The 26,654-nt window shown below is 40.3% G+C and overlaps 1 protein-coding gene across 2 annotated transcripts in view; it reads right to left on the bottom strand.

The window, feature by feature from the left end:
* SPOPL (speckle type BTB/POZ protein like) overlaps positions 1 to 15,774 on the bottom strand; it is a 31,974-nt gene extending 16,200 nt beyond the window's left edge. For both annotated transcript variants that reach the window (XR_008483114.1, XM_054277893.1), the window contains exons 1-4: positions 15,693 to 15,774; positions 1,689 to 1,823; positions 1,389 to 1,510; positions 970 to 1,121 (exon numbers count right to left, since the gene is read on the bottom strand). Coding sequence is in view for 1 of the 2 variants with exons in the window: in XM_054277893.1 (XP_054133868.1) it covers positions 970 to 1,121; positions 1,389 to 1,510; positions 1,689 to 1,766 (352 nt within the window). In the remaining variant the exon portion in view is untranslated. The remainder of the gene's footprint in view (positions 1 to 969; positions 1,122 to 1,388; positions 1,511 to 1,688; positions 1,824 to 15,692) is intronic.
* Positions 15,775 to 26,654: the final 10,880 nt, after the last annotated feature.

Below are 26,654 nucleotides of genomic sequence, written 5' to 3'. Positions count from 1 at the left end.
GCTCCAGAAGAGGAAGTTTGCAGGGACTGAAGAAACCACCACCATCAGTGCAAAAGGATTAGTAGAGTGAAACATGCATGTGAAACATGCATTTACCTTCCTTCCCAAGAGTCCAATCATTTAATTTTTACATTTGAACTCAGTTCTGTGGATTTAATTTGCTGATTACAAGTGGGCCTAGTTATTTAAGGAGAAATAGCATGAACTTTGGGTATAAACACTGCAGAACTACAGACTTTCTGCAAGAAATGCAGAATTTTCAACAAAACAGGACTTGAAACAGCTCTTAAATCCTGGAGTAGAAGGGAAGAAAAATAGATATTCTTCATATACAGGACTTGCAGCAGAACAAATTCAGTGCAGATCAGCATTAAATTATTCATTTCCACAAGAATCCCAGCTTTCCAAACAGCATTTCCAATGAAGGCTGTGCTCACAAGTTTGAAACTAAGAGCCTTCCATATATTTTTCATATCAACAAAACAATAAAATCAAATAATCAGTTATTTCAGTCATCCAATTCCTTGGGTACATGGCACATGTTTTTAAACTGATTACAGTGTAAATCAGCTGAAATAGACCAAAATATTATAAAGGATGTCTAAAAGATTCAGCCATCTTTGCTTATCCTATTTAACAATGGAAATCAAACATTTCCAATGTGGCTACAAACAAGCAAATACACCTCTGCTAACAGGAAACAAGAATAATCTGCTGGAAAAACTAAGTGACAAGGACCTAGAGTGACAGCAGTTGACAATGTGCTGTAATTTATACTGCTCAGGATGGAATTAACATTACTCAGTGATCAGAAACGTGTGAAACATGAACATGATTTTATAATTATGTTTCTAAGAGGAAATTAGAAAAGGTATTTTATAAAAGTTTATCTCAATATTAAATTCTGCTCTCAACTGAAAAAAATAACATTGCTGATGTTCTTACAAAACCACATTAATATTCCCTTACCCATTGCTTTTGTCTCTTCTCTTTTAGCATTCAGCAAGGAAAATTTGAATTTTGCTCTTACTTCACTTTTTGGACAACTGACTAAAAGCAAATACAATGACAAGTAGTCTTTGCTTTCATCATCTAATCCCTTTGGATTCACTCTCAGGCACCTGAAAAAAAATGGAGAAATTGTAATTTTTTAATGGTACCCAGAATAAATTCAGAAATACTTTTACAAGCCACAATCATAAATGTTACTGAAATAAATGTTTCCTTTGTGATTGCTGCAATTTAAAATTAGAACCAATCCATACCTACAGTAACCCTCCAAGAAGTGTCCAAGTTTTGATATTGATTTTTAATTTAACGTTACAATTTTTGTGAGCAAAATAACCCCAAAACAAAACCCAAAGCACTTGCTCAAAAAAAGACCTTACCACTTCATTTTGTCATTTGGCCCTGATGAAAATGTAGAACTCTTTAAAACTTCACCCATTTCTTCACGGCAAAAGCTGAAGTTATTAATGGTCCACATGTATGAAAATTTTACTACTTTAACCTGAACAAAATATCAGAAAATGTGAAGAAAATTTAATTTACATATCAAACATTAACTATGAGAAGTACTTAGATTGTCAGCTATATTTATTCAATATGCCAATAACTTTACTTTAGTTTTTTTTAACAATTATTATGACAACAACAGAAAATGAAGGCATTGGGATTTATGTAATTACCTGGGTGTAACACCAGCTTTCAGCCACAGGTCCACTGGACATCTCCCCAGGAGGAGGTGGGGTGGGAACCCTTGACATTGCCACTTATTGCAGGTTTATAGTATCAAGAGAGCAATCCAAGCTTCAGTAATTCTCCTAAAAAAAGGAATTCGTACATTTTGTTCACCCTTTTTAGGCATGGGAAAAACTCATATTACAAAAACTCATAGTACAAAAACTCATATTACTGTGTTTACTAAATGATGCATCTGAGAATTAAACCTGAAAAGAGGACAATGGCTCTGCTGGGTGTCACACATTAACAACCACTGGTGCTCAAAACCTGCAGGCTGAGCCCTCACACAATAATTTATAAAAATAAGCACCTCTGCATCACACACCACCACTAATGACAATATTTCAACACCCCCTTTGCAAATTACCACTCTGGCCACTCCAGAAGTGTTATAACTTTCTTCAGGCTCTGCTCCTTTGACTTGCAGAGTACCCAGAGCATCATTAGCACAATGCCTGAGGTTTTCACCCAGACATGATTCACATGAACACTCAGCCACCTGGGAGGAGAACACGTTCACACAACGCTGAGATTTCTGAATGGAGGGCAAGAAATCAGACCTGCATTTCAAGCAGTATTTTCTTTCACAGATCTTTAACACCAACAGAGCTGAAGAACTATAATAACACAAAGCCAGAAAACAGTTTGACTGAACTCCCAACAAGAAATAAAGTGATTTTTGTTATGAATTCCCATCACCTGACAGAGCACTGAGCTCCTCCTGCCCACCAGGAACTGAGGCACTTGCCCAGATCCTCACACCTGGCTACACAGCACCAATTTTCCTGGCCAATGACAGAAGGTGGGAAATGATGGAGCAGCTCTGGGTTCCTGGCTGGTTCTCCTTTAAGGGAGGGTTTGCTGTCAGCTGTGGGCAGATTCCTGTCACAGGCACAGCCTCCCACTTAAGCCGCCTCATTAAATTGCTAAAAAAGTGAAATGAACCCTGATCAAACCAGAAAAAAATCAATTATTTCTGCCACAAAACATTTTCTCTTAGTGCAGAAAGTTTCTTTAAACATATCCTGCTATCACTTAGAAGCACCCATCTTTCTGCAACATTTGACTGCTTCACTGTACAGCTCTTTTTAGCTGTGACAGAACAACATTAATTGTCTTCCTCAAAAGATGTGATTGCACATCACTAATCATGATGGAACTCTCCAGGGATGGAGCAACACTTAGAAACAAGGTTTTATGCAAACACTGGTAAAAAGCCACTGCAAGAGCATGTACAATTCAGCCATGATGTAACAAGTTCATTATTCCTACAGGAAGAATTCTGCTCTGTGAAATGCTGTGACCCTCACTGGATGTTTTCCCCTCTGCCTTTCTGGAGCTGCTTCTCACTCCTGGTATGAAGCAGCCCTTCCACATCAAAGCCTGCTGACAGGTGATTGCTCTGAATCACAGGAGTATAAGAGCTTGAAAAGAAAGCTAATTCTCAGTTTTCACCAGATGAGGAAGCAGATGCTTTATAATAATATGCATTAATGAATCTCTATCAACAGATCTGCTATGACAGGGTGAAAACCAAATACTGAATAGGTCTCCTGTAAGATATGGATCCCTGAGACACTGAAAACTAATCATAAATACAATTCAGCTGTCTTTAACAAATGAGTTTTCCCCAAACAAAACTAATATTTGTGGCAACATTCAGTACTTCATTAGTACTTTCTATAAATGAAAAACCAACATCATCCCTAAATTTAAGAAAACCAAACTTGTTTGCTTCGTGTTTTTTTAAGCAGGAAACACATCTATTGTGCATGTTGTGTTTACATAGTTTTTGCTTACATGTTTACAATTGGTTTTGATTCTCTGTACAGAACCATCCAGAGTAAAATTCCTGAGAAGGATACATATGAACTTCTGCTTTCATAAAGCAAATATTAGCACTCATATTACCATTGCTTCTGGAAGCACATCCTCCTCAGTGATGACAACTGAAGCTGTTCCCCCAATGCAATGGATTTTGAGACAGAACCATATCCTGAAAGGGTTAGAACAGCTTACCTCAGCCTGACTGGCCCTGCTTGCTGCTCCTCGATGCTCCACAGCTAAAGGCAACAAGAACACAGCCCATTCCCAATTCTGTCATTTGCACAAGATGCACAGGAATGTCTGGTCTCTCATCTGTACCTCAATTCTCCAGCCCATCAGACCAGCCAGCTCACAGTAACCATGAAGGAGCAGCAGATCTGAGCCAAATTTGCTCTGAAGGGGTTTCTAAATTGGAAAAGCCTGAAAATAACTGCTGTACACAATCTCTTTTAAGAAAGTGTTCAATGACCTTGGGCCAGCTACCAGTAGTTATCTGCCCACTCCCATCTCACAGCTAAATCAGCTTGAATCACTGAGAATTTAACTCTCAGCAAAGGTAGTTATTTGCAATTATTTTCAGGTCCATCTGTTGCCTTGTCTCCGTACCTGCTCTGCCCATGGCAGCTGTGCTTCAGAGGCTGCTCCCACCAGCTGCATGGCCTTTATTTAAGGAAGGCCTGATTTCACCTAAGGACACTTCTCAGGTCCTTCTGAACAGCCTCAGCTTTTTGTAAGGTTTCCCCTTTACAGCACCAGACAAGCGATTTTCACAACCTCCTGATACACCTCTGAGGAACAGATTAACACTTCACTTTTTTTGCATGGATTTACTAAGCCAAACACATTTTTAGACCGAGCAAACTGGCAGAAAGCAGTAACTTTAAATCCTTGATACTGGGAGCCTGCGTTGAGGAGCTGTCTGTATTTTTTAGCACGTCTGAGCACACAACTTAAACAAAACAAAGAACCAACCAAGACAAACTGAATAATGGCAGAATGAATAAACAGAGCTTCTGATGCTCTGTTAACATGTCCCAAAAGACAGGGAGAAGGGTGGAAATGGTCTAGCAGTACTGCAGACCTGCCCTTCACTTTATTAAATCAATTAATTGGGATTTGGGTGGGGTGATGTGGATATTTACCAGAGCTACAAGGTGAGAGAGAACACAAGCTCTCAAGATGCTGTCCTGAAATCAGAGGATTTTTGAAGTCTTTAAACTGACAGCCAGGCCACATTGAGTGGCCAACAATGGTGACCAGGGCAAAGTGGACCCTGCACAGGCAGCCTGAAGGTGAGAACAGAGATGCAACCCTTTGTTCTACAGTGCTCTACGTGGGGAGGAGACTAAATACTACTCTGAAGAAACTGTTTGTGAATCATTGATCAGCCACTGTCATCAGCTCTGAGAAAATGGTTTTCCAAGTACCAAGCCCTCATCACAGCCTATTAGACCAAATGGTTGGGAACAGGGAGCTGCAGTTCACAAAACCAGTCAGGGAACGACTGGGTGGAATTCAATCAGTGAAGTGCAGGAAGACAGGTCTGCTATCTGCAGGATGAAACAACTTAGAGGGACAATTTTCATGCTAGAACCTGCATTTATTACTCTGCAGGCTATCATGAACAAAGCAGCAGAAATGAGGGAACATTATCAGACAATAGCTCCAAGAATTTTCAGGCAATGCTGTGCCTGTCTGGACAGGGCCCAACAAACCAGTCTGTGTGGCCAGGCAGAAATGTCTGACCATCAGGGCAAACATGCACTGGGAGCAGGAAAACAAGCTTTAATGGATGGGTAAAAAAAGTTTCTGGTTTTCAAAAGGAAAATGAGAGGTATTTCTAAAGGGTGTCAAGTTCCTTTGTTTGGAGTTTTTGCTAATGAACTGATATACTGAATGTTGTACAGCAGCCAGTGCTGATTTAATTCAGAGTTTGTGTTCATTGTCTTCATTGAACACTTTGTGTTAAAAAAAAAAAAACAAAAGAAAAGGTGAAAGGTTCTTTGCTTGTACTTGCAGACCCCAAACATGATGGGCTTATCACTTCTTCTACTGGTCTGTTAAGGAAGGTATTGGCTTCACCTGATAATCACTCTGCAAATAGACCAGATTCTGTTAAATTTGGATCTCCCAGGAGCTGATCCTCCTACAGTGAGCAAGTAGGCAGAAATAACATAAAAGAAGGAGATTTCTCAAAGCACATTTTATTTAGGAATTAACTGAAGTGCCCTCCTAGTCAAACAAATACTTATGCTGAATTGAAAGCCATGTGAAATTGATCATTGTTAATTAATTACCTGCACACACAGTATAAAGAAAGCACAGGCTACCTTCCAAAATATGTATTTGCACATATTTTCATCAAAAGCTGTATCAGATCTCCATTTTCTCAACTTTTAAGAAGAGATCTTAAGATTCAAAGTTACTTCCTACATCAATAGCATGCCTTTCAAAAATATTATCTTGTTTCCCCGTCTGAAATTGAGTATTTATCAACATTATTCTAAACAAGGTTACTTTTTAACCTCTCAGAGCTAAACAAGAGCACATCCCCAGTCTCTTACATCTTGTGCTGGAATTATCTCAACTTGTTCACTGAAAAAGTGACTAGCTTAAGAAAGCACTTCTTTCTAATTATGTATTAGTAAATACATAATTTAGAAACCAAATATAGTTTATGAATTTTTGAGGGTTTGGCTTTAAAAAAAAAATCCAAAATAAGCTCTTCTTCATTCAGTAACATCAACTCCCAAAAACTCATTCAAAATAAACATGGTGTAGTTACAGAGCACTTACTTAATTTCCTCTCATTAAATGATCAGTGAATAAAGTATTACATGGTATTATATAATTAATATGTAAGTGTTTTATATAAAACTAGCAATATTTGTTCAAGGAACATGTTTAATTTTTCAAATTACGAAGAAGGCAAATTCTTGGGGAAAACACCATCTTCCCACTTCTTGGCTGAGGAAGAATATATTTATGAATATAAAAATGAAGGAAACAAACAAACCCAATCAAAATAGTTATGTCCGAAGTGAAAGACATTCTAAGGCCAAAGACAAAATTATTTCTGCACTGCCCCACCTGGACTGAGCTGGATCACACAGTTCTAGGCAGCACCAGCTTATGAAGGCCTAATTATTTAAGAATGAAGAAAGCCAAGTTCCTTTCTCACTGATCACAGAAGGATTTGTGTAACAGCCACCCACCACCTGGGTCACACTTATTTGGTGGCATGAAATGCCTATGGCTTGAAATTTGTTTAAGATTTTGTCTTCTAAGCTAATTAAGCTTACATAAATGCCTATGATTTTTACTAGTAAGTAGAAAAAAAATGAACTTTGCAGGAAATAGGATTGTTTTCTTAATTAGTAGGATTTGCATCCCTTCACAATTGATCTTTTTGAAAGAACTGCTGTTGTATTTCCTAAACAGCTAACTATTAAACTAAGTTTCCTGTTGGATGATCCACAACACAATAACAGATGCCTGAAAGGTCCATTAAACTCAGGCAGTTTTCCAATTTGTTCAGTTATTATCTCCTCTGAAAACACACTTACGATATACCTACGAAAATTTAAATCCAGTGTTCAGCATTTATGGATTTTTTCCATCACTGCATCATTTGAGTGAACAGAATTGCTCACACTTACACAAGTGCAATAACATATATCCATCCCCTAAGTCAGAAAACTTATAGGTTAAGGAGGTACTACAGTTTGTGTTATCTGTAGTACTTCTAACATCAAAAATTTCTCCTTTTTGGGGCAAAAGAAGGGAACAGCAGTTGGGCTACACACAGGAAACCCCTATGACACTTACTGAAGAGGCAGCCCATAACACTTAAAACGGTTTGAGGCTTTTTTGGACTATGATATTAAAAATGCTTATTTAAGTGTATGTTTGCTCTGGAACCACACAACAGCAACTAAGTTGACACAAACCCAGGTTTGGGGCTTAGATCAGAAGCTCTGGCTGCTCCTGTGTGCTTCATGCTCACCATGTCACCCTTGCCATGCCACAGCCCTGCTGGAAGCCTGTGCCCTGCCAGGAGACACAATCAGCAGCCACAGCAGCCAATTCATGACTCTCTCCGCACTCTTCCAGTGAGGAAAACAAATCCTGCCATGGACTGGGCTGTGACAGCTGAGAAACTCCATACACACCCTGTCACCCCTGCCTGGGGACAGTAAGCTCCTGCAGAGAGAGGGCAGGCAGCTGGGGTCACAGGCATCTCAAAATAGCTGCAACTAAGACTCCAGAATTTAAAAGCACACCCTCATGGTGCTTACAGCAAAAAGGCCCCAGCAAGGCACAACCCAGCACGTGGGAAATGCCCAACTTCTCAGAAGGATGATGGTGTACCTATTACTGGTGACTCTGAAGTCAGCAGCTCAAAATTAGCAAGGTAATACTATTAGTTGTAAAAACTGTAAAGTTGCTTACATGCTATTTTCAGGCTTTGCTCTTAATTTTCTTTCCTTTCATAAGGCTTTGAAAAATAAAGTTGAATTTTATCTCAGCTGTGAGAAAGCCCAAGTGCTCAGCAGAGCTGGAGCTAAAGCTGTCTAGCTTACATCACTGATAAAAATGTCTCAGCATTAGCCTTGCATTATTGTTCTGTAATACAGAAAACCCACTGTGCTCTGTATTAGCTATCCCAGACCATCCCCTACAGCAGTCATCTATGCATTTCCCTGGAGAAGAAATGCAAGATTATTTCTTACAGCATTTTTCATTTTCATTGCCCAGTCTAGTTTTACAGGACCCAAAAGAGGTGTATTTCCACCACAATTCCTCTTGGGAAAATATTCTATTCAAATAATCTATTGCTGTCAGGGTTTGTTTCCTGGTATACAGCCAAAGTGATCTTTTCCCCTCCTTAGTTTCACTCCATTACTCTTACTCCGACAAATCACTGACATGTGAAAAGTGTTTTAAATGAAGACATTTTTTCCCTAAATGCTTCAGTTCCACACAATCAAGAGTTCACCAAATCAAAAATGCTAACCTTCACTTTCTTCTTTGCACTTGGAACAGGAGTTTGTACAAGCCAACAGAAAGCTGATTCCAATTGTAGCAAAGAAATATCTTTCTCTAGCAGATTCACAGCTAGTCTGGCGTGGTTTGGGCTGTTTTGGTTTTGTTTTCTTTTAAAATCCATCAGATTTGTGGAAAGCACTGGCCTGCACTCTCTGGAGAGAGGTGTTGTATTGTTATTTGCTGCAAAGGGCAGCAGAACGTTCTCCTCATTAACTTCTGCAGACTGGCATCACACTGAATTGGTCCAACTGCTGTCAGCAGGCAAAAGCTCACACTCACAGATGCTCTCAGGAGGGGGCTGATCACTCATTTGTTGCCCTGTTACCTCTCATGGCAAAGCAGTGGTCACATCGTGCACACAGCCGCATCTTGGAGATTCTGAGAGTCACAGCTCATTTCAGGCCCCCTCTATGCCCGAGTGTCAGACTTCATGCAAAAAACAAGTGATACTTTAAAGCTAGGAAATTGAGAAAAAAGGGTCTAAAACTCAATTCTGCCAGAGGACCAAACTGCATTTGATATTAATTTGTCCCAACAGTCTTGAAATTGAGCTAATCCACAACAGCTGATTAGACACATCCTAGGAAAGGCAGGTCAAGAGGTAAGAGCTGCACACACACTTGCTTTGGTGAATACAAAGCAGTGATCTCTAAAAGCCATCAAGGCCAGCAAAACTTCACATCTCAGGACTGGACTGCAGCTAAACTGGTTTAGACCCACAGAGATAAAGAAAATCCTAAAAGTTCATAGAATCATAGAATATTCCGAGTTGGAAGGACAACTGAGTCCAGCTCACAAATTAATCCAACAGAAACTGGCTTCTGAATTTCAAAGACAAGCAGACAACTTCTACCGTTCAAAAAACATCCAGGTACTGTTTTGCTTATACTTCAGACTTTAAGAAACATTCTGATACAATCTGTTTGAGATCCCTTTTTTCACTACAAAAACAACCCAAAGCTTGGCAGTTTCCTGTGAGTTTCCCCACTGACACACTCGTAGTTGCTCAAGCCAGAAGAACATTTCCCAAGCAAGCAGCAAGGCAAAGAGGCTGGCACAGGCCTGTCGGGGTGGCCTGGCTGTGCAGTAAATAAGATTTGGTTTCATCCTGGGTGCTGTCAAACAAGGCAGACCAGAAGCAGATGTGAGTGTGCTGCTTTTTGCCTCGGTGCACACACAGGAGACAGTGAATCATCCCACCCCACACACGCAGCAAAACGCTCTCCCAGAGCACAGAAACAAACAGCAGGGAAAAAAAAGAGATTTACTACCAGGAAATCAAGAAGTCAGCCAGCACCAAGTGCTGAGCACCTCTTTCCAAGTGACTCTGGAAAGCTCTGAAGGCTCAGACACTGTAATTTATGAGTAACCCAGACTAACACTTGATGATGTTACTTCCATATATCTTTCCCCTCAGCACTCAGTGAGCAGAGTCACACACTTGTTGGAGGGGATGGCACCTTTCCAAACACAACTGCTATTTAATCATTAAAAATGATGCCTGGCTTGTAAAACAATATTGAAAATCACTGGCTACAGAATAAAAGTGGATTTTGCTTCTTGATCTTGTTAATATAACTAATCATAGAAACTAACTCTGGGTATAAAGTTTGCCACACACAAATTTGAGCAGTTTATGGAAGCTTTTCTTTCACTTCTAGTTATATCATGCTTTCCTTCTCTCTTCCCTTCCTCTTTTTTTTTTAAAGGGGAAAACCCCCACTTCAGCAGAATGTTACTAAAAATGCCCTTTTCTGCCATAAGCATGTCAGGATCTCCCCTAGTCACAAGCCTCTCATGAGATGCAACAGTATTAATTCAAATATTTCAGATTTATTTACCGTATTCTTTACCCTGGATCAACCACCTGCCCAGTGGATTCTGCAAAACTTGCCTAAAATGTATTTATGCAAACTTCTTCAGCATAAGTAGTTTCAGTTTCTTAGAAACTATATCACCCATTGCAACACAAATATTATTCTGCTGCCATTTTAATTTAAATTTGGTCGCTATATGCACATAAATAAACAAAAAAGTTCTACCTTGACATACTCTTCAGAGATCAGAGAAACTCACTGCAAATAGATTTCATACATTTTATTCCTCTGAAACCACCATATGCCAAGTGCAGTGCCAGATCCAAGAGTGAGATCACACCCACTTGGACAGTCAGCACAGCAATGCATTAATTAACCTGCAATCACACAAATCAGCCAGAGATTTCAGACAGCTTCGTCTTCAGAATAACATTTTCAGAGCTGAAAAGTATGACTTTAAATAAGTTCACATAGATTTTATGTGGAACTTTCCAAATGCATGAAAAAACCAGCTAAAAAGTGGTATCAATCCAGATCTACACAAATAATTGCTGCAAGTAACTTTGCACACAGCACAGTCAGGTTAGTTAAAATGAGTATTTTGTCCTGTTACAAGAACAGCTACTCAACTTGATATGTAAATATCAGTGTGCCCACTGGTATATCTGATACTTACAAAAAGGAGCTAAGATTTAATATTTTCATTGTATATTGCTCCATCCCTGAAGCAGAAGAAACTATATTAACCACTCATATAAACTTATTACAAACAAGTTCTGGTTTTATCTTCAAGAGTTTTGATTACAAACAAGTAATTCTGAAATTAATCTCAGTTAACAAGGAATCTCTTAAAATTTAAGAAAAGCTGCCACTAAAGAGTCGTGGTTTTGTTGCTGAGGTAATGTCTACATATGAAGTAATTCAGAGCCCTATTGTGAAGACAGTAAATATGTGTCTCCTCTAAAGAATTTAGAGCAATTATTAGCTAATCTGAATCCCTAGATAAATTTACTAAGTGCTTGAAACAACAAATAACTTGTGTTGAGATTTTTCTTCGACTTAACCCAGTGGTTTTTAACTTAAACTCTTTGTACTGAAATCATTTGTATTTCATAGGCTACAGGCCCTGCTAATGGAGAAAGCAGATTCATCAATTAGAAACCAAATCTGAATAAAGAAAGCCAGGAAAATGAAAGCTTTTGTGAACTTTTCCAAAGAAAAAGTCAGCATGGAACAGAGAACTAGAAAGTAGAACACCAGAGGAGAAAGTAACACCAGCTATTCCTCAGGCCAGAGGAGCTCAATTCCAGTCGTTCAGGAAGCAACTGCTGATGCAACCACCCCAAACCCTTTTAGAGACACCCAAAAAAAAAGCTCTCTAATTAATTTGCTGAACATTCAGCACACGAGAAAACAAGGCATTTGGAAGAAATCAAGTGCAAGTCATCACCCCCCATTTCCTTCATCTCCATTCGCAGCCCTACTCACAAATCGATTTTGCAGAAGACTTGACCAACAGGTAAGTGAGCTCTTGGGAGGGGACCAACATTAAAGGAACTGCCAGGAAGGAGGCCAAGAGAAAGCTTGGCTCCCAGGTTTCACCCAGTGATCCTTTCCACTGCACAACAAGAAGAGGTTCCCACCCCGTGAACTTTGGAAGTTTCCCAACTGCTGGAGACATTTACTCCACCAACAGCAGCACTGCCTATGCCAAGAGCTACTCTGTTGCGTTCTCCCTGGCACACAATTGCTTTTTCTTAAAGCACACAGGTAAATTGCACATCAAATGATACTTCACCCTTGAACTAGTTAAGAATTCAAGTCACAATATAATGCAAGGAGCAAATGCCACAGGAACCACGATGAACTAATGCAGACTGTTACAATTAAAAGTAGCACGTGTAACATTTTTCACCAAAAAATGAAGTGATAAATGGGAGATGCAAGGCAGTATCAAGGATAAGTAATCTAATTCAGGGAATTTGGATATGTGAGCTCTCTGGATTATTCCATGCCAATGACTTTCTGAATCAGCTGAAAGAGTATCTGACTTTCCACTACATTTCCCAAATGCTATATGCAAACACTCATCACAACAACATTGACAGATACATACATGGTTGCAAAGTGATTCCTTGTACAAAACATAAAAAACCTTGTAGCTGATAAAGAATAATTTTAAACCAGGCTACCAAAAAACACATTGGAAAGCTTTTAAATTTGGATAAAATGGAACCAACACAGCTGAGGTTTCTAGCTGAGGGTTTTTAGGTTAAGCTCTCTCCAATACTGAACACACACTCCTGCCAAAATTCCACCACACAAGTTGAATAGCTTAAACACTACCAAAACCCCACATTTATACAAAATACTCACTCTGTAACACAGTTATACTTCTTAAGAAATCCACTGAACTAAGGCAAGCAACCATCTTCTCTCAGTTAAGAACTACAACATCAAAATTACAGCCACTAAAACACCTCCACCTCTCACAGAGCTGCAACAAATCTCCACAAGGTACCGAGCACAAGCTGAATGAGAGATTTCCTACTTCCATGTGAAGGGACAATTCCAATAGAAAGCCTTTTGATATGAGTGGGACAAGAAACAACAGAATCTCACAGGAACATGAATTGGAAATTTTGTCAAGAAATCAAAGGAAGGAAGGTCTTGTGAAAATATATGTATTTTGTAGAGGGGAAAGAGAATCGTGGAATGGTTTGAGCTGGAAGGAAACTTGAAGATCATTTCATTCCAACCCCCCTGCCATGGGCAGGGACACCTTCCACTGTCCCAGGTTGCTCCAAGCACGATCCAACCTGGCCTTGGACGCTGCCAGGCATGGGGCAGGCACAGCTCCTCGGGGCACCCTGTGCCAGTGCCAAGGTACCAGAGGCTCTTGGAGACCACAGGCATTGGTCAATCACTGAGGCAAGTGCCTTCTATTTCATCCCAAAAATGCAGGGGCCAGGACATCCAGGACAAAATGCACAGTCTTCATGCTTTGATTGGGAACACAGCATTTCGAAGATCCCAGGATTTTATGACTACAGGTACCAGGCTCCTGCCTCTGGCAAGTGTAACAATCTCACTTAAGACTTCCTTAGTCTCAACCAGGTTTTGCTAAATACACAGGAAGCAGACTGCTTTTGACAAGGAGACAGAAATGCCCATAAGGAGCATATGAACCTGTCACAAAAACTGTGAGAAAAAAACCCACCAAAAATATCCACTTGTCATCAACATGAAAATATAACAAGAAAAGAAAAAAGCAGGCTGAGGTGGTTTTGTAAGGCAAGACACACAGAAGCCTATGCCTGGGCATACCGAAGCACCTGGAAACATTCAACAGGACAAATTTCTAATTACCACCACCTCTACAACTGCATGGGATGCAAAGAGAAAAAAAAAGTGAACAGATGTGAAGAGATTGTATATGAAAAACAATGCAGACTGTCTGCCAAAGCAGGCTGAAAACCTGGGAAGAATGAATGAAGCGAGAAGTTAATGAGATTTAAGTGCAAGTCAACTGTTTCCTGTTGCTGTCCTCAGCTATTTCTTCTCCACTCCAACTTATGTTGATAATGACAACTGGTTTTATTCTCTCTACTGTATGTTTATGTTCAGGTGCTTTTAAAAGCACAAAAAACAGCAGAGAAATACAACCTATAAAAAAAAAAAAAGAGGAAAAAAAGTAGTTTTATGTGATTTCAACTGAACATGCAAAACTGTAAACAGCATGATGGCTGAAATCAGTGATTAGGGCCAGAGAGAAAAACTTGGTAGCTTTTCAAATTCATTTTATATTTATCTATAGCATATACAAGTTTTTAATAGCAACAAGTAGCTTGCGCCGCCTATGCAAGTACAGAATGTAATTCTTTATTTTCACTGACAGTTTAAAAGCAGGCTGCAAAGTCCCAAAGTTAAAAGTTTGGCAGAAAGCTGTTTCAAGGGAATATAACACCAAGGATATTTCTGGATATTTAAAATCTCAGATTTCCAGAAGAGAGTTAAATACAGTTTCTGCTGATGTACCAAAGGCCAACGAGTTGCAGCTTTATACACAAAAGGCATATTGTTTAAAAATTATTTTCCCTTTCCTGAGTAAATATCCCCTTGCAGAGTGAGGGGGAAATAACCATGCAGTAGACACACACTGGAAATCCTTCACAAACATTTATGGTTATCCTGGTCACACATCCCAGAAGGCCCAGACAGAAGCCAGGTAAAATACTTCCAGAAGTGACAGTAACTAAAAAGGGATATTTATTTCCAGAAATAATACAACTACAAGTAAAGAACAGAAAATGAGACGTTTCTGTTAACCTTTTTTTCTAATGGTTAAAACAAAATGCCTTGGCAGTCATACAAATGGTTTAGCTCAGAACCGCTGTGGTAAAAATTCCTGTAACCATATGGGATATCTATCAAAATAATGCTTTCTGCAGAACTGATAAGAATAAGGAAGGACTCTAATCGACTCTGTCACAGATTGTTCTTCCTGGCAGGAGGTTCGAGACAATCCTTTTTGTCCAAATACTATTTTTATGACTCTTGACACCTATTTAGAAAAGAAATTAAAGAATACAGTCACAAAGCAAAGCTACGTTTTAAAACGGATTGCTGATTCCAGCATCCTACAGTTTAAAACACACCGAGACCTCAGCCTGAGCGATATCGATATTCCCTTTGTTGTGCCGTTTTCCATTCTTTACGGTCTTTCTCACCTACTTCTGCCCTCGAACAGCCTCAGTGTGATGCAAATCCTCCCCGGACTCCCGGGAATTTCAGCAGACGACATCATCAGGTGAAACCAGCCTGACTCAACTCCACTTCCTGACCATGGCTAAGATGGAGCGCGCAGCCGGGGGGAGCATTGCTCACACACCATCCCCCGAACCCCGCCACAAACTTTGCCGCAGCCCAAAGACGGCCAGCAACCAGAACAACCTCCCAGCCACCACCCCCTCCCCCGCCGCCTCCTTCTGCTTTCTCACACGGCGTCAACTTCCCAAGCCAAACCGCACCGAGGGTATTGAGGGCACGGGCGGGGAACACGGCGCTGCTCCAGGGGCTCTCCGCGGCGGGCAGCGCTCACCGGGGCCTGCGGGGATCGCCGGAACCCCGGACCGCGGACAGCCGACACCGCCCGCCCCGGAGCACGGCCCGGCCCTCCCGCAGCACCTCCCGGCGCTGCCCGAGGCCACAACAAAGCCTTTCCCCCTCACCCCTTACCCCCGGCCCGGCACGTACCGGATCGCGGCGCTGGCGGGGCGGCGCGGCGGGGCTCATTCCGCCGGGGCGGGGACGCTGTGACGGTCACCGGCGCCCGGCGGGAGGCGAAGGCGCCGAGCCCGGGCGGCGGCGGAGCCGCATCGCTGCCCCCGCGCCGAGTCCCGCTGCTCCCGGCCGTGCCCGCCCCGCGCTCGGCACCTCCCGGCTCCCGCACGGCCCCGCTCCCGCTCCCGCTCCCGCCGCACTTCCGGGAGGGAGCGGTCACGCGGCCGCGGGACGCGCCGCTTCCATCCGGGAACGCGCGAGGGGCGGGGCGGGAGCCGAGTGGGCCGGGCCGGGCCGAAGCAAAGCAAAGCAAACCAAACTAAACCACACCGAACCACCCCAAACCAAACCGAACCAAGCACTCTGTGTGAACGCTGCCAGGGACCCCAGCGGCTCCTCGGGGTCCTGCACATGGCGCAGGACCGCGTCCCGATGGTTCTGGAATATCTCTACTCCTCACCCTCTCTGCGCAGTCTGTTCCAGAAAGGAGCTCTGCTCTGCTCTTCCCCGTGCTCCCGTGGAGCTTCCTGTGCTTTCCCCTGGCCTCGTGTTCCCTCTCTTGCCCGTCCAGAAGGATGGGACGCTTCTCCTGAGGGGCTGGGACAAAGGGATTGTTCTGCCTGGAAAAGAGAAGTTTGGGGCACCCCAACTGTGGCCTTGCAGTACTTGAGGGGAACTTCCTGGGAAGATGAGGCAAGAATATTTACGTAGCACGTAGTGACAGGACAGGGGTGAATGGGTTCAGATGGAAAGAGTGGGTTTAGATCAGATATTAGGGAAAAATATAAATTTTGAAGGTAGCGAGGCCCTGACACGGGTTTCTGTGGCTGCCCCATCCCTGCAGGCGTCCAAGGCCAGGCTGGACAGGGCTTGGAGCCACCTGGGATAGGACAAGGTGTCCCTGCCATGACAGGGGGTGGAACAAGATGATCATCAAGGTCACCGAACCCAGATCATTCCATGGTTCTCTTGCTTGGCACCACCTGGCATCATATTCTTGGCGCCCCTTTTAGGTATTTATATACATTAATGAGGTCCCCTCTCAGCTCTCCTCAAGGCTTAAGAGGCCAGGCCCAGCTCCCTCAGCCTTTCCTCATAAATGTTCCAGTCCTTCAATTTATCCTCATTGCCCTCCTCTGGACCTCTGCTCCAAAGGGTCAGCAGGGCTCCTCTGAGGACTCAGTTACTTATTTTTATTTTGTTTTGTTTTTCAGATGATACTGACCTGAAATTGATCTGAAATTGACGCTTGCAAGCTCCGTCTGCTCCCAGTAATGGGGCTGGAGAAGAGCCAGTCCTCAGTGACGGTTCCCCCATGTACAGGGCTGGTGTTGGGCTCTCAGCTTCTCACCGTGCCCACAGATCTGCTCCAGGCTGGCACAGACACTTCAATATCTTCAGTTCACAGCCCCTGACCAGGAATCTTCTGCTCCCTCCACAAATGTTCACCACCCAGCAGTTCTCAGACCTGTTGGTCAGATCTGTTTCCTTTTGAACCAGGTGAATTTCTCTACATCACTGATGTAGTTGCTTCTAAAAATAAATGGTGTGATAATTTGTAAATTACATGCACAGTACTGCAAAATTCCCCGTGGAGGCCTGAAAATAAAACTTAAGCAATATGTTTTGCTTTGTTTTTCAAACAAACAGGGCTTTAAAGAAAACATCCTCTATGGACACAATTAAAACCCAGTGACACCTTAATTGCTTCTCTTGAGAATGAGCACTAAGAATACACACACAGCATTGTGCTGTGTAAGGATACCCAGGCTAGCAAGGTCTCAAAATCGATACAACTGCATTAGTGAGGCTCAGAGCCCTGGATAATTCATCCTGCAGAGAAAAACTGCCCTGACAGGGCCATACTGCCTTTGGTAGTACTAGTTCTCTCAGAGCTATTTCATGAACCTGTTCAGCACTGCACTCTATTTTCAGATGTCTCAGCAGTTTTTGTTTATTTGGAGTCTTTTTCACACCAGCCCTTTTAGGAAACAGCTTTACATCCACAGCCAGTGCTTACTCCATTTAGTGAGCAGGATTCTTGCAGGGGGACCAGGCTGCTTTTGTGTTGCCCACTACTTAGAAGAAAACACAGTAAACATTTGTCATGTGTGAGAAACACAAACAGAACACAGAATGTTTGGTCTTGTGAGCTGAGCAGTTGAGTGATTGGAGACACTGTTGCTACTGGGAAGTGAAAGATGACCATTCTTTCACAGGGCAGAATTCAGTCACTCTTAGTGAAAATCAGGAGTGCATTTCTAGTTGTAACTGAAGAGTCTGCAACGGGAATCTTAGGATTTAAATAGAGTAACTTGGCACATAAGAAAATCAGTAAGTGAATCTTTGTGTCTAGTAACCATCACCTCCCTTAAATCCCACTCTAGAGAAAGTCTGCAAAGATGAATCATTAACAGAAGTTGTGGAAAACATGCATATTTGCCAGCAGTCAAAAGGTGAGATTACAGCTCATGCATCCCTTGGGCTGAAAAGTTCCTTTGCTCCCCCTCAGATATTGTGGGGTGTGGGCACATGCCATGGCAGGGTGTGTAAATGGGGGCCAAGCAGAGCTGCTGCCACCTTCCAGATCTGGAGTCCCCACTTGCTTTTAGCAGAAATTTAACTTATTTTCCTTTACTTTTAATCCACTGCTTAGTGCTGTTTCCTGCAGTTCCCCCTCAGATTCCCTTTTTTGCACTCTCTCAGTGCTGAATTGAAGTGCCCCATGCAGTGTTGGTCTGTTGTGTAACACTGAGGTGAAATTCTGTCACTTCAGGAGGCATCGGTGTGATTTGCATTTTGGCGGCACTTAGTGGGTCGATTGAGATGAGTGACCCTTCATGCCAAATGTTTTACCAAACACAGGGTTTGTAATCTAGTTATGACAGAAATGGTGGAGAAAAACAAGGCAGAGTGAGGTGATTAGGCACGCTTCCAAAACAAAGATTTTGGCAGAGACCAGAGGAAGGACTAAACTTTCCTGGGTCCAGAGTGAGTGCCCTGGGTCATGCATCCTCAGACCAGGCAGGAGGACTCACAGGAATATCCTCTTAAAACATACACCATTTTCTGGCAGGACCTTCATGGTATTCATACTTTTCAAAAAACTATTCAGAAAGAGACCATGCTAGTTTATTTTCCTAAATAAAACTCAATACTAAATGTATTTAATTTCCAAATTGCATCCTGGGAAACTATATTTCTAAAGACACCTGAAGAAAGCACAATGGCTGTTGTAGTTGTTTTTAATTGTGCACACAGCCAGCAGAACTGACTCCTCAATTTAGACTGCCCATCACTTCTCATTGTGAAAAAGCTCTCAATGCACACATTTCTGTGTGAGGAAGGGTTGTTTAATGTGAAAGGCCTCTAAAATAATTTTATTTATTGCTCCTAGAAAGATTAAGAAAGCACATTAACATACAGCTATGAAAGGATTAGTATGTGGAGATTTTCAGTGCTCTAGTCTGGGCAGGCAATACAGTGTGATCAAGTTTCAGGCTGTTGGGAGGTTCACCTTAGATAAATCCCTCAAAACACAAATTCTGTCTGCTGTAGTTTTAAACATGGTATTTCTTGTGCTTCTCTGTGAAATGTGATTTATTCTAGGTTGTTGATGAGATTTCTTCACCCTTGTTTTGTAGTATGAGGTGAGCTGAATTCAGCTGCTGCACATGGTGATGTTAACTCCCAGGGCCTGTAAATAGATTGGTTTTAGTATTACTCCCACAGATTTAAGGGAAGTACTTGCATATGTAAACAAGAATTGAAGTGATTTGCAAAATGCAGTTGTGAGTGGAAGCCATTCTCCACTCAATAAGTAGTCACATTTCAATGGTGAAATTATATATCCTAATTATAGATTCATCATAAATCTCTGAGCTATTTCTGCTGAAAGGAGCCATTTATATACATGTGTGTAAGCACATTGCTGCAATAAGTTTTCAAGATCCACAACAGGATTATGTCACTAAAATAACATTTTTGATAGAAATTAAAGACAGGAATTTTAATTTAATCTGTTTTTTAATCAGTGTAATTATTTCATTAACATATTCTAAAGAAATCCACTGCAAGCAACCCAGCAGAGAGCAAGTATTACATGATTTCTGTTTTCTTTTCCTGTCTATTGTCCAAATGTGAGCACTTTCTGGAGGAATCATGATAAATCTGTAGCATCTTATTTCATGCAACCCTATTTACTTTTAACAGAGCCAGCAGACAACACTGCAAATATGCTGCCAAGATGTATGGGTGACTTTTGCATTAAGTAAATGCAAAGGCAGATCTAGCTGATATAAATCACTATTATATGGGCAGTTTTAATAGAGTGAAAAATTTCAGCAGGAAAGTTTTTTGTCTTTCTGTAATAGAAGGGCTTCAGAATTTTAATTGCTTTTTGGAATTTAAAGTTCCAGGGTATAACGATATTACTCAATTTAGAGGGACTTTTCCACCTTAAATTATTTTTATATTTTCCTGGATTTCCTTTCTGAAAAAGAAAAGAATAAAACTTTTAAGTCATTACAAATAACTAATTTCCTACAAAGTGGTGATACAGCCCTGAAATTATTTAGTAGTGTTTTAACAGAATGGGTCTTCAATTGGAAAGGTCAGTGTTTTGAAGCCAGCACTCTTCACTGTGAAATATCTGCTAGTTTTGCAGGAAGGTTTCAGCAAAGATGCAGTTTCCCTGAGAGGGGAGGGTGACACTGGAGGAGTGAAGTGTTCCTGCCAGTGGCTGCAGCTCAGAGCCTGACTGGGCGTGAGTCACAGCCAAGTCTCTGTTTTTCCTGATTCAGTGTGAGTTTTGATCTTCTTTCACCACAGATAAAAACCACCAAGCTCCTGTAACCACCAAGTCTTCTCTGTTTATGCTTTGCATAAACAAACACTGGTTTTAGCAGAGGCTTGAACTTGGGACTTCCAAACTTTGCCTGAGCTCAGCAGCTGCTGGGTGTGAGCTTCCCTTTCTTCTTCCATTAAAACAAATAAATAAACACTGGACTGATTTTCCTGCAAAATGTGAAAATATTTCAGTTTTCTAACTTTCACAGGACAGGCACAGGTTTCCCAAATAGTTTCAGTCAGTTTTTCAACACATTTTATTTCAAGAGGTGCTTATAAGTTATTAGTGTTAAAAAAGAATTATTAAAAAGAATTTGCTTTGTATTGCCATGCTCCTTTCCATCAGTTTCTGTGTTTGTGCTACTCACTGTTATGCCTTAAAATAGAGAGCAAGGACTTCAAAGCAGGTATCCTATCTTCCTGTGGGTATTTCTTTAATTCATAATGGCAGAAAACTTCCTGGAAACTGGTTGCAACACTGCATGACAATAACTTTTCTGCAGAATGATGAGCTGCTAATCACTGACCATCTTTGTTTTATTCCTCCCCAGTATTTTCTTACGTGGTATCACCAGTTTCTTGTTAAAAAACCCCATATGCACCCCAACAAATCTGATTTTGTAGTTAGTTTTTCTTCATTCATTTTTGCCAGAACTGCACAACCATGATGGCTGTGTAACCATGTGCTGTGTGCCAGGTTGTTTCTCCTTTACTCTCCCTTCACTGCCACTGAGGGTCACAGGTGAGATGGCAAACCAGGGGTATTATTTCATCTGCTCAGTAAGCCACAATCCTGACAGCCACAACCGGATGTGGTAACATTTTTTATAATAGTTTCTTCAAGGAAAGATTTTTAAAAAAATATTTCTTTGTCAAATTAATTGATTCTTTTCAGAACTTGCTAAAGGATGAGAAAACCTCTTTAAAGTTCTTTGCAAATAAGCATTCCTTTCCTTAAAAAAAAAAAAAAAAAAGTAAAATCAAACCTTGTGGTTTTAAATGTTATGCCAGATTTGTCCTTCTCTGCTTCCTTCTGCTCTCCAAACTCCACTGAAGCACAAAGGGACTTCCCTTCCACAGACTTCAGAGAGTGTGGAAACTTCTTTTTGTACCAGAAAGCAAAAAAGAACAAATGCTGCTTTGTGACTTATAAATTTGATAATGAAGCCAAATGCACTCTCTTCCTCATTTCAATACCAAATTGCTTTTAAAATGTCTTTAAAAGTAACTTTCATAGAGAGAAGAGCAAGCATGAAGTTCTGAATTTCATGAAAGCCCCAAACATCATTATTTATAAATAGAGATATGCCCAGCATCTGAACACCATTCAGTTGGCTCAGAGAGCCTGTGAACAGACTCTCAGAAGAATCCAGATTCTTCACTGAATGAAGATCAAGCTGCTAAGGCACATTTAGAGGAAAAACCACACCTCAGTTCAGTTGTGTCAGAAAGAAAAGCTGTTTTGAGCTTTATTACCCTTTTTGGTTGTGAGATTCTGTGGTGTTGCCTCTAGAAACAGCCTCCTGCTTCCCAGCTGATAAACAAAATTCTTAGTTATGCTGCTCACAGGAGCACATTTCAATATTAATATTCCCCAAATTCTTGAGTTTCATGACAGGACTTGGTATAATTGCATCTGTGCAAGGTAAAACCCCCCATATTCCTTCTAACACAGCATTTTATAGGACTGAGCTCTTCTGCCATACTTAACAAACCAAACTCTTTTAGCATGGAGCTCTAAATATAAAATACATATGTATAAAATACATAACATTTAATAAGGACTAAAATAAATCAGGCATTGTCATTCCAGTAAATGCCTGTTTTTATTCCTGCCAAATATGCATAACAGACAATTGGATATTTACTGATTGTTGCACAATCATTTACCCATGGATTTATGAGTTACACATGAAATTGCCTATTTTGTTCAGTTCTGCATATTCCATCCTGTATTTTCTTATTCTTTTTTTCCCCTATTGTGCAATTTTTTGGGTAGGAAATCGTACACTAGGGAAAAAATGGATTGGGGGAAAATTATTAAATTTGAAGCTCATGCCTTCATGTTTTACACGTGACTTGGCCTCTGTTAATTCAGGAAGTTAATTAATCCCTAATGAAACATGCTTTTACTGTGTATCAAACAGCATTTTTATTTGACCATAAATTGTTTTTCATAATTTTTTATGGGCAATGAAAGCACTCTACTGGCTGTTTTTTCTATTTTTTTGTTTCACTGTCCTCACAAAAGACATAATTTACACAGCTTAATTCACCACTACTATCTATAATTAATCTGGACATATGGCTTTAATAAAATTTAAGTACTTAAAGTATAAGACTATCCTCCAAGTTAATTTTAAAGTGGTTGAACTATGTAGACTAGATAATAAGCATTATTAGATATATATGTATAACAATATCTTGTTAGATATATATATATTTAGAGAGAGAGAAAACAATATCTTCAGTAGTCAAAATAACGTAACCTGTGCAATAAGGTTGAGGTTTTGTAGGAAAATCTCCTAAGCAGAATGATTCCTGAATTTTGCTGAAGAGATATGGGCTCACTGAATTTCATCTCTAAGAAATATTGGAAATTTACATACGAGTTTCCCCATTCCTTGTGAATAGATGTAAGGACAAATGGCATATTCTGAATACCAGAAAAAAAGCACTAAACAACATTCAGGATTATTGGAAGGATCCCAATGCAAATGCTAAATACCAAGCTGGGAACACAGAACAGCCCCATGGTAATTTCTAACAGAATTGTGCCAGATATTTGAAATTTTGATGAAGCCAATCTTTTCATTCTAAGACAATACAGGTGTTTCTTGTTTATTTTTTATTTCTTTTAGCATCTACTTAGACTTAACACCTTTTTACCTATCAATGTGTGCTCTAAGTGCTGTAGTTCTCCTTAGCAAAGATTTTGCACTGTTCATATTTTCATCCAGTTCATTTCTCCTTGCTGGCAAGCATTTAGTGTCTCCAGACATATTATGATTCAGAAGATGAATAGCTTCCCCTTGCTCTGGGATTCAAGAGACCAGCATGGAAGTATCCTATTCCTAGAGCAGAATTTCAGATGAATAATGTGGTATGACAAGTGCACCACTCACTGATGGAGATCTGCTGGAGTCCCTTCAGCAGCTTAAAACTGCTGGTCAGGAAGAGGTAGATTAAGGCAGATCTGACTTCTGAGTCAGATTATGTAGTGGTAAAACAGGGTTAAAATAATTTTGCAATATTGTAATTGGATGCAAACTTCATTTGAGATTTCAGCTTTCAACTGCTTCACCATATTTACATAACACAAAAGCTAATTAGTGACAAATATTATGCAGAAAGCTCCTGTGCACATTATGCTTAGGTCAACATTCCACTTATATTAAAAGGTGAAAGTAGCTTCATTGAAAAAAAAAAGTCTGTTGACACCATTGATTTGGAAAGATGTGATATTTTCATATTTATATGTGGGTTCATTCTGTATCTCTTCATTAAAAGAGAATTTGCTATAGTTATCACAAGCATATATCAAAATAACAACTTTATTGTAACCCAAAATTCAGGTGCCTAATTGCTTTCAACTCTTTCTTGTTTTATACTTGGAATATTTAAAATGAAATACTTGATATTTAGAATCAGATATTTTAATGTGGCTGTTTCATGCCTGAGTATCTCTGTTAAATTCAAGAGAATTATTCATAGTGGTACAGAAGGTGACTCAGTAATGGTCATATCCAGAAAACAGGAATTCACTGTGGAACAAATGCAAGATATTGTGCTTAAATTCAGAAAACATAAATAATAGTTCCCTAGTGAGTCTTAGTGAAAAAGACCAGATAGGTACAAATCCAAACAGATATCTTGCATTTCAGTTGTTCAGTAATCAAAAACTGGAATGTCCTTTGAATTTTAGTATTTCAAGGTATTTACACAAACATATAAGCTAGATAATTAAAAAGGAATAAGTTAAATATGGTCATCCTGGAAAACTACCTTGAACTCTCTTTAAGTGCCAACAAAACTTGAAATGCATTATCTCAAAGTCATTGACAGTCATGGCTGCAACTCTAAAAACTGTGTTCTAAGAACACAGGGATCAGATTTGTCATCTGAACCACCTGTTTGGCCCTGCAAGTTTTAACATCAGAGAAGATGACAGCATCATCTCAAAATGAAGAGATTCACAGGAAGCTGTGGTATAATGGAATACCTTGAGGCTTTTCTCTGAGTCATCTCTCCCTGATGGCAATTTTAAGGTCACTCTTGAATATGGACAATTTATTCTGGAGACAAGAAACAGTACTTGCCAAGAAACAAACAGAGATCAATTGGCACAACGCATGGCTGTAGTGCAGTTAATCAAAGTGCCTTTGAAATACTTTTGATTTGCAGCTTTGGTATTCTGTTGTTCTAGAGATCAGTTCTAATTTTTCATCCAATACTTTGGAAAGGAGTCTGAATTCCATAATATCTGGATGGAGGATGGTTTAGTATTAGTGCTTTAATCAGTCTTTGTTGACAAAGCTTCATCAACCATTACTGAGTTTGGTTTTTTAGTTTTCATTTAAAAAAATTTATGCAAGGAAGACTTTCCACAAATACTAATTCCTTGGAGTTACAGGCTAGCTCAGAACCCAAAACAGAGAGGGAAATTTCCAACTGTTGATCCCAGTTAATATCACTTCTACTTGCTTCTAGTTCCTTGGCTGCTCATGTGCAAGGAGGTGGATAGCTCTTATCTCTTAACTCTGTGCACCTTGTCTCAAATGCTTTACCAAAGCTTGGGAATTTGGCTCTTTTCCACCTAAATGAACAATCACAAGAGGAGCTTAAAAAACTGGTTTATGAGAGTTTCTCATCAATGACAAACATATTTACTTAGGAGAAACATGGATGGTAGTATTGTGTTTCTGTTTTATTTAAAAAGATAAGTCTATCAATATTTTTTCTTTGAAATAAATGGAAAGCTCTTTTCCATTCAGCTGGGCTCTTTATCAGAGAATTAGTTATTGAATGGTCAATATTACTTGTTCTTCTCTCTGCTCACTGGATAATAGAGTGCAGATACACAGAAGGGCTTTCAGAACAATGCAAGAAGAGAGGGAATTCGTGCAAACTCATTTTTACAGATAAGAGAAACCTCTGAGGACTTGAGCCCAGGACTTCATAGTACAGAACTGGCAGAATGGGTCCTGGGAGCACAGGACAATGCTGTGACAATTAGAGACAATGCTGAAAAAGAAAAAACTTGTGCTCCTGACCTTACAACATTTTATTCATAGCAAAGTTGCATTTATAGAGTATGGCATGCTGGTTTAAAAAGCCTTAATTAGCTCTTTTGAGTCTCAAACTACTTTACAAGTGCAGGCCCTGTTTGTAACTATTGCTGACAGTGGTGCCTCACCTGAAAGAAAGAAATTACCAGGGTGTTAGTGCTACCCATGAAGATAAGGCTGAAGTTGAGCAGCAATTCTGGCTGAAAACCTGCAGCATTTGAAGCCTTTTCAATTCCTGTGCTGTAAGGAGTCTTTCATGCAAGTAATAAATTGGATGGCACTTAGATGAGGAGTGCAAGTTGAAAGACAGAAGAGTGCAGGCCAGACAGTACAAATCTAAATGCATGGCTCGGGCGTTTGCCACAGTTCTGGGATTTCTGTAAGCAGCAGATAAAGAACAATTTGATTGTAAAGCTCGAGCTGTTACTGTTCAGCATTCCCAAGATGAATTTGATGTCACTGAGCAGATTTATGGCATCCACAACAAGGCAGGAAATGCAATTAACAAGGCAACACTGCAACACCTACAGAAGATGGTGATGAAGAAAAAATGAAGGTAAAATTGGTTTTATTTTTCATTTTTCTTATTCTTTTTTTTCTGTACTTTTCCATTGTGAAGCAAGGACATAAAATGATTGACACTGTTACTTGGCATAATGCCTGAAATACTGGAATAAGTGTTTAGTGTCTGGTGAAAACTGTGACCTGGGACAGAAAGAGGCTTTAGAGTGAAAAGGATCCAAACCTTAATAGCCATTAATGCACGACAATTACAAAAGTTCAAGGTAAGGGAACAGGG

The sequence above is a fragment of the Melozone crissalis genome, unplaced genomic scaffold (genome assembly GCF_028551555.1).
Source record: "Melozone crissalis strain CALT ecotype California unplaced genomic scaffold, PUWL_Pcris_2 ptg000023l_1, whole genome shotgun sequence".
In the NCBI taxonomy this organism is placed as follows: Eukaryota; Metazoa; Chordata; class Aves; order Passeriformes; family Passerellidae; genus Melozone; species Melozone crissalis.
Note: the sequence above shows the minus strand (reverse complement) of the source record. Positions and strands in the feature narration are given on the sequence as shown.